The following is an 8,583-nucleotide window of genomic DNA, read 5'->3' on the forward strand; positions in this document are numbered from 1 at the left end:
GGCTCGCTGATTGGTTGGAAGCCGGGGGCCGGTCTTAAAGGGATGGTCTCTCTTTGCATAATTATTATTTGTCCGCCGATTTAGACGGGGCCGCGTGCAAAATTCATCGAGGAAGCGAGTCTTCCCCGGGGATTTGGAATCCTGTTTGCAAAGCGGGAGGGAACGGAAAGAGCCGGGCAAAGGCGGCCGCGAGAGGGAAGGAAACCATTGCAAAGAGCGCCAGCTGGTCAGCAAGGTACTTACTGGAGCGCTTGTGCTGCTCCGGACATGCATTCATTGTGCATTTAATACTGGAGCAAACGGAGAGAACATTTGCATGAAATATCCCGCACAAATTTTGAGTAACTCCCGCTGGTGTTGCAAAATGTGAGTCCAGTGGCACCTCTAAGACCAACAATGAAAAGCGGGGTATAAAATCCAAATTCTCTCTCTCTCTCTCTCTCTCTCTCTCTCTCTCCAGCCCGGCAAAACTACAGCAGTCCTGTTTTGCTTCCCAGGAGGCTGTACACAATTTCCTCCCTTGTCCTCCTTCCAAGACAATGGGGATGCCGCCGAGAGGCAAGAGAAGAGCCAGAGGGCCCTTGAAAGGTTAGTTTTGGACTGTTCAGTTTTGTGTTCTGTGGATGTGCACGGGTAGTCATGCTGTGGTCCTCCAGATGTTCATGGACTACAATTCCCATGAGCCCCTGCCGCTGGCAGGGGCTCATGGGAATTGTAGTCCACGAACATTTGGAGGACCACAGCTTGACTACTCCAGCTTAGAATGGATCTGCCTGTTCCTGTTTTGAATACATGCCTTGCTGCGTTAAAGTCCTGCTAAAGATTTGAGTTGTTTTCATCAGCAACTGAATGTCACGCCTGTTCACCTTGTTTTGGGCTGCGCAGTTCCCAGGCCTCGAATTGCAGGCTCTCATTTCTGTCTATATCGGCTACCAACACACATCATGAGAGTCAGCATGGTATAGTGGCCTCCCATCTGAAGAGACAGATTTGATTCCCCCACGTCTCCACATTCAGCCAGCTGGCTGACTTTGGGCTAGTGACAGTTCTCTTAGAGCTCTCTCAGCCCTACCTACCTCATAGGTTATCTGTTGTGGGGAGAGGAAGGGAAAAGTGTTTGTCAGCTGCTCTGTGACTCCTTTGGGCAGTGAGAAGCAGGGGATAAAACACCAGCATGTCATCAGCATCTTCTTCGTTGCCGTTGTCTTCTCTCTGTTAAATCAACCCCTGCGTACAATTTCCCCACAATTTCTTCATTTCTCAGCTCTTCCACAGGACCCCGCTACTTCACTCATGACACAATTCCTTCCTGACCGTCACCGTTGGGTAGGGTAGTCAACCTCCAAGAGGAACCTGGAGACCTTCCAGAATTACAACCAATTCTGGGAGTTAGCACAGTTCCGCAGGGCCTGTAAAACAGAGCTCTTCTTCCAGTCTTCTGGTTGGGGCCAGGGAGCTGATAACCCCTACTGTGCCCCCCAAAACTAAGGTGACCAGATTGTCCCACTTTTGGAAGGACATCTGGGGGCACCTAGCAAATTGTACTTATGTTGAAATTTAAAAAAATATATATTACAATACTATTTTTGCGTTCTATGAAAAATTTTGTTGCTCCATATAGACCAAATTTTAATCAAGAACACCCCCCCCCCTCCCCGGTCAATGGTGTCCTGCTTTACCAATGTTAAAATCTGGTCACCTTACCCAAAACCTGCTTCTATCAGAAATGCCCACTAGCTATACCTTGAGGCAATCTGCAGTCCAGCCAATCGGTTAACTTATGCTTAAATGTTGAAACAGTTTAAATGTTCAATAATATTGATGTAATTTACAGAGTCTAATTTTGGAGCGTATTGTATTTTGTAATATATCAGAGCCCAGAGCATGTATATCTGCCCTGAGCAGCGAGGGAGGGGATGTAAAAATGTACCCTGCTGCTGATGGCCCTCCCCTCCCCCAGTTTAACTCCCAAATCTGGCTTTCTAAAATTTAGTTTAAAGACCTCGCCTCAAACTCAGTTTTTGATATGTCAGTTCTCTGAGATAATCTCTCCTCTTTTCTGTTTGCCTGAAACTACCAAAGAACCTGCCTTGAAAGTGGCCAAATCTGAGCTCCCAAAGGAGGGAGAGGTACCAGCAGTAGGCAAAAAGTCTGGAAAGAGAAACCCTACAAGAAAATCCTCTGCAGAAAAAGCCAGCGCTAAGCAGGAGGGGAACAAGAAAACCTACACCCATTGGCTGATGAAATCTGAACCAGAGAGCAGGCTGGAGAAGGGAATTGATGTAAAGGTAAGCTGGAAATCTTTTCTTTGCATTAGAATTAGGCTGCCTCTCTCTGGCCGCATCATTTAAAACCTGTATATAAAGCACATAAAATTATATTATAGTTTAGAATAAAAATTCCTAATTGCCTGCTCTGCCGCTACATCCCGAGAAGCTGGAGTCAAGATGGGTCAGAGAACATTTATTTTCCCAGGTTCAGTTGGAGGGGGTGGGGTGGGGGCCGATTCTGATGTCACAGGGGGCTAATGTTGGCCTTCACCCTACGCCTGGTGGAAAAGCCCCGTTTGACAGGCCCTTCAGAACTCAGTTTGTTACTTAAAATGCCGTCTGAACTCAAAGCAGAAGGCAATTCCCAGCTGAGTGTTATCTGCCTTTAGGTTCTCCCTTTTCCCATAACTCTTTGTTTTGAACATCGCCATCCTGGACTGCCAATTAATTAACACCTTTCTACGGTATACATTTAGTGATATGGCCACGAGCCATAATAACTGGCAGACCTTTTTCTTTCTTCACAAATGAAGGAAATGCAAATATGTTCTCGTTAGGCAAACAGGGTGCTCCAACATATGTCCATTGCTATTATCTGAATTAACTGGCATCCGATTAAAGCCAAACGGCATTATAACAATCCGGGCCAATTTGTACATTGTCGTCTGTTGCTCCAGGGTTTCACTTTCGCTTGAGAAGAAACAGTTTGATTTTATACCCCGCTTTTCACTGCCCAAAAGGAGTCTCAAAGCAGCTCACAATCACCTTCCTTTCCTCTCCCCACAACAGCCGCCCTGTGAGGTCAGGGAGCCTGAGAGAGCCCTGAGAGAACTGCGATTAGCCCAAGGCCACCAAGCAAGCTTCATGTGTCTCAAAGCAGCTCCCAATCGCTTCCCTTCCTCTCCCCACAACAGCCACCCTATGAGGTAGCTGAGGCTGAAAGAGCTCTGAGAGAACTGTGAAGCAGCTCTAAAAGGACTGTGACTAGCCGATGGTCACCCAGATGGCTGCATTTGGAAGAAAAGTGAGGAATCAAACCCGGCTCTCCAGATTAGAGGCCGCTGCTTTTAACCAGTACACCAAGCTGGGCAGCAAACCTAATTCTCCCATCAGCATTCTGCCTTCACAACAACCCTGTGAGGCAGGTTGAATTGAGAGTGTGACTGGTCCAAGGCCTCCCAGTGAGCCTCGTGGCAGAGCATGGATTCAAATGTGGGTCTCCCAGGTCCTAATCAAACACTTGAGTTAGATATTTGCTCTGATTTGGAACTTTGTGTGCTATGTCCTGTGACCATGGTTTTTGTTGTGTTTTGTTGAATTTACTGATTCATGATGGGTAATCCGCCTCGAGTCCCTAACAGAAAAGCAGTGTAGAACGGCTTTAAATAAAATAAATAGAAACGAATTCTGCAAAGCCGCTGTGTGGCTGGAGGAGGGACAACTCACACCCCTCACTTAGAAACACTGTTTGGTTAAGCTCTAAGCCAGGGATCTCCAACCTGAGGCCTGCAGGGCTGCATGCGGCCCCTGACCTCTCTGCGGCTTTCCAACCTGCTTGTCTGCTGCTATCACCCTCAGTAGGGTAATACCTTTGTTACATTTTGGTTTAAGATGTGGCCCTCTTTAGGCACTGGGCATGCTAATGCGGCCCCCAGGGGACCCCTGCTCTGAGCCATTCCAGAAGAATTTAAGCAAGAGGCCTCTTCAATGTGTGAGTACAGAAGTGACAAGTAGATTAGCACAGAAGTGGAGCAGAAATATTGGTAATTAGAGAGCACGGCAGACTATTGGAGAAAGAATAAAATCCTAAATTAAAAAACAGCACTAAGCATGAAAGAGTGACGCGTATTTTCCATTTGCTTCTCCAGTTTGGCATTGAAGATTTAAAAGCGCAAACGAACCAGACGGCATGCTGGGATGGAGTCCGGAATTACCAGGTAAATCATGAAGATTTCCATGTCTTAAGACCAATAAAGCAACCAGATCGCAAGAGGTGCTGTTAAATCTTTTCTGTGGCCTTCACCCACTCTGTGGAAAAAAAGAAATTGGGGCTGGGGGGAAGGCAACCAAACCGCAAATGTAAAACCTTACCTGTTGTGGATGTATTTGAAATTGGATCCTAAATCCTTTCCACCTTTTCCCATCCAGGTTGATGAGGTTTGCGTAAGGAAGCGATCCTATGTAGGTCTACTCTGAGCCAAGTCTCAAATCTCTTCTATAGGGCCTACTCCCTGGAGAGTGCTTTTAGGTTTGCACCCTGTGCAACTTAATTTCTTGTATGAACTCTTCCTACCTCTGTTATTTCTGCAACAGACCTTCATGTGTTCTTCTCCTTGGCTGCCTAGCCTGTACCATCCAGGCCAGGTTGCACATGACCGTAACTAGCCAGCTTGAAGAGATCTGTGAACCTGCTTGTGCATTCCTCTGGCAGGCACGGAATTTCTTGAGAGAGATGAAAGTCGGCCAGACGGCCTTTTTCTATCACAGTAACTGCAAAGAGCCCGGGATTGCTGGCATCATGAAGGTGAGCCCGGTTTTCTGTGCACTGTTCCTTACAAAACTTTGCTTTTCACTGAGATAGACGCAAGTGGGTTGCCATGTTGGTCTGGAGTAGCAGAACAAAGTTTGAGTCCCATGTCATGGGTTAGTACACCCCATAGTGAAGATGTTTGCCAGATACAAGGGCTTGTCAGAAATAACAAGCTAAGTATATAGGGTCATCCATTGATTGGGTTCAACTCTGGGGGTGGAAATAGTGCAGGAAATAAAAATGTCACAATTAATGGACAGAGACACTCACATTTGTGGAACCTGAGAGTAATTAAATGAGAATCTGTCATGGTAAATAGCTTCATTAGGAGGTTTACTAACCTGTTTATAGGGGGATGTTCATTCGGGGGCGTACTAACCTCTCTGCCTAGATATGTGGTCTTGTAACTCCCTTTTCATTGTCTGACAAAGTGTGTTGGGCACACAGAAGCTTGCATCTTGAATAAAACGTTGTTCTTAAAGTTGCCATGGGACTCCATCTTTGTTTTAATCACTGGGAGATCCAGAAGTGAATCTTCTTTGGGTAACCTGAAAATTTTTCGTAGCTACGTACAACTGTAGCACTCCATCAGACTACAGTAATCCAGAATTCTCATAGGGATGGATGTGGCCTTTGAAGAGGGAGGGGCTGTTGCAGTGTGGCAGAGCATCTGTTTGCCGTGCACGAAGCCCCAGGGCTGAACCCCAGAATCTCCATCTGAAAGCCTTAGAAACATGGTGATGGGAAAGATCTCTCCCTGAGACTTGCAGGACCTTTACCTGTCTGAGTGGACCCTACTGACCTTCATGGACCAGCAGACCTTGATGGATCTTCAGCAGGAGGCATCTATTTCACGTCCAGTTTGATGCTGGCCCAGGTATAATTGGGGCCACAGGAGTTCAGCAGCTCGGTGGCCAGATTGGCAAGGATCGTGGAATTGCCCTGAGTTAAAGGAGGACCTACTTTCTCGCTGACCTTCCATTCATGCCTTTCTCCTTGCTTTCCTCCCAAAGCTTAGGTGGTGAAGGAGGCCTACCCAGACCACACCCAGTTTGAGAAGGAGGATCCCCATTATGATGCTTCCAGTTCCAAGGAAAACCCCAAATGGTGGATGGTGAGACTATGGAATAATGTTTCAGTCGGAAATTGACAGCATGTGGCCCTGATTTCCCCAAGTGAATGATGTGTTCTTTCCTGGTACTAGGACCAGTCAATTCCATTGGTCAAGTTTATGGGAAGAAAATATTATTTGTCTCCACTTTCTCACATCATGGACACTTCTCTAAATCTCGGTCACGTTGCTCTAAAGCAGTTTCCCTAATTCAGCCGTCGGATCTGACTTTTGTCCCTTGCGCCTAAAGGTGGACGTCCAGTTTGTGCGAATGACCAAGCGCTTCCTCCCCCTGGCAGAAATGAAGCTTCTCCACCAGGCACACAAAACCTCTGGCGGCCCCCTGAAGGACATGGCCCTCTTCACCCGCCAGAGGCTCTCGATACAGCCTCTAACCACGGGTAAGATGGAGGAATGAGCTGTTCTCTCCAGCTCTTGGGGGACAGAAGAGAAGCCATGTTGGATCAGGCCAACCAGGGGTAGTCAACCTGTGGTCCTCCAGATGTCCATGGACTACAATTCCCATGATTCCCTGCCAGCAAATGCATTTGGAGGACCACAGGTTGACTACCCCTGAGGCCAATGACCCGCCTAGTCCAACACCGTGTGTCACACAGTGACCAAACCCCAGGCTCCGTCAGAAGATCCACCCACGGGGCCAGAATTCCAGAAGCCCTCCCACTGTGGCCCCCCAAGCACCAAGAACACAGAGCATCATTGCCCCAGATACAATGCTCCATCTATAGCTTGTGGCTATTACCCACAAGCAGGGCATAAAAAACATTTCTTCTCAAGGAAGGAATAATATTGGGATCTGTTTCGGGGGGGGGGGGGTTATTATCCCCAAACTGATAATGCCAGTATGAAGCAGGAGAACTTATGCCTGTTTCTTTGCTTTTCTCTTACAGAGGAATTTGAGTGTGTCTTGGGCCTGGAAGAAGAAAAGCCACAGTGAGAACGGACATGGGTGCTGAATCGCTACAGGTTGTTGATTTGCTCCTGCAAAAATGGGGTGGCTTTACCCAGACAGGTCAGGACTGCGTGGAATCGCACCGAAGTCGTGTTAAACTTTGAGGTTAAGGTGGTGTTTTGTGTTTAAATAAAGGTTGCTGGTTTTGTAGTATCCCTTTGAGGTTTTAATGCCTGTGGGTTAATGCCTAGCAAGGGGAGGGGAGGGGAGGGGGGCAGAAAACAGGAGACAAGGTGAGGCAGAGAGATCAGAGTAGAGCTTCTCAGGGGCAGAGGCAGCAGGGCAGAGAGTGGGAAACCTGCTGGAAGATAACACAGGACAGAAGTAACCTTTCCACTTACACGGATCGCCTCTCCCATCAGGAGGGGAAGCTGTATGGTCCTAATGCCCAACAGCTGCAAAACCAACTGTTGCAATAAGACAGCCTTAATTTTATTCTTTGGGGGCCATGAGATTGAACTTGCAGCAGCCCTGTAGGGCAGGGGTAGTCAACCTGTGGTCCTCCAGATGTATATGGACTACAGTTCCCATGAGCCCCTGCCAGCAAATGCCAGGACCAGCTGTGATGTGGACAGGCATGAATAAGCACTAAGCCACCCCCGGGCAGGATATCCCAGTGATTGGTGCTATACTCGTTAGTTAGCGGCTTAATTTCCAGGGCTTTTTGCTTCACTTTAAAAAGGTGCAGATACAGCATTCCCGCCCACTGAGTTTCGACATGTTTTAATTATGCCCAGGCTTTAAGCCAAGGATGCCTCTGAGCATGCCCAAAGTACTTTTCTTCTAACCCGTCACTATGTATGTTTCAGCACAGATGGGAAATCAAGGGGTGGGCTTTCTGATAGTCCTGATCCCCCTCCCCATCTCCCTTTGAAAAGAAAACAGCATATAAGCAAAATGAGGTAACTGTGACACTGGTTCTTTGAGAGCCAAGAATGGCTTTTTGCTTTTGCTTTTTTTTATTGGAGACCAAAAAAAAAAGGGGGGGGGGAACTCCCATCATCATTTAAAAATACTACCATTTAAAAGACAATGAATTAAGAAACATGTAAACAATGCAAAGACCTAATTTACAAGTCGCGCTGCTTAATTTAGTACCTGTGGCCTCCCCCACCCTGGAATTTTCTGGGAGATTGGCATGTCATGTTTGGGCATTCCTGCTGACAACACAAATCAGCTGGGCTCTTCCTCGGTGCCGTCTTATACCTGGAGCTGTAACCAGATGCGGAATGGGCAGTTTTATGCGCTCTCGAGGAGGCAATTAAATAGACATCTGGAAATGGACAGCTGACAAACTGACACTTAAAATGCCGAACCAGAAACAAAGGGGACCGGGTCATGGGAAATTATGCAAATTGGGGGTTATGCTGCATAATGTGCGAGAGTTTGGAAATAATTTATTCCGCTTCATAAAGGAAGGAAAGGAACTCTATATACAGAGAACGGAAGCCTGGCCTCCGATTCAGCCACCTCTCTGGCTTTTCTGATACCAAGTAACGCTGGCATACTTTCAAATGCACCTTTACAAACAATGCTAGTCATTTGGTCTTCTTCGGAATAAAACAAACACAAAACACCTGGGCAAACTTCGTTCCTCACCCCTTGCCACATCCTGTACGTTGTCGGCATGCATTTGAAGCTACGGCATGCACCTTGCTCCGTTGCAATCCGGCTGGATCAACAGGCACACAACACACACGCC

The 8,583-nt window shown here is 47.3% G+C and overlaps 1 protein-coding gene across 3 annotated transcripts; it reads left to right on the plus strand.

The window, feature by feature from the left end:
• The first annotated feature begins 59 nt into the window (after nucleotides 1-59).
• Nucleotides 60-7,034, plus strand: THYN1 (thymocyte nuclear protein 1). Of its 3 annotated transcripts, none has more exons than XM_077306156.1 (8): nucleotides 60-235; nucleotides 461-588; nucleotides 2,083-2,288; nucleotides 4,139-4,207; nucleotides 4,702-4,794; nucleotides 5,819-5,914; nucleotides 6,162-6,312; nucleotides 6,820-7,034. In XM_077306156.1, exons 2-8 carry the CDS (start codon nucleotides 540-542, stop codon nucleotides 6,864-6,866), a joined length of 711 nt encoding a protein of 236 aa, XP_077162271.1. In that variant the 5' UTR covers nucleotides 60-235; nucleotides 461-539; the 3' UTR covers nucleotides 6,867-7,034. The 3 variants fall into 3 exon arrangements, with proteins under 3 accessions (XP_077162271.1, XP_077162272.1, XP_077162273.1); XM_077306157.1 differs by having other exon boundaries at nucleotides 68-235; nucleotides 498-588; XM_077306158.1 differs by lacking the exon at nucleotides 60-235 and adding an exon at nucleotides 348-366 and having other exon boundaries at nucleotides 498-588.
• Nucleotides 7,035-8,583: the final 1,549 nt, after the last annotated feature.

The sequence above is a fragment of the Paroedura picta genome, chromosome 12 (genome assembly GCF_049243985.1).
Source record: "Paroedura picta isolate Pp20150507F chromosome 12, Ppicta_v3.0, whole genome shotgun sequence".
NCBI lineage: Eukaryota > Metazoa > Chordata > Lepidosauria > Squamata > Gekkonidae > Paroedura > Paroedura picta.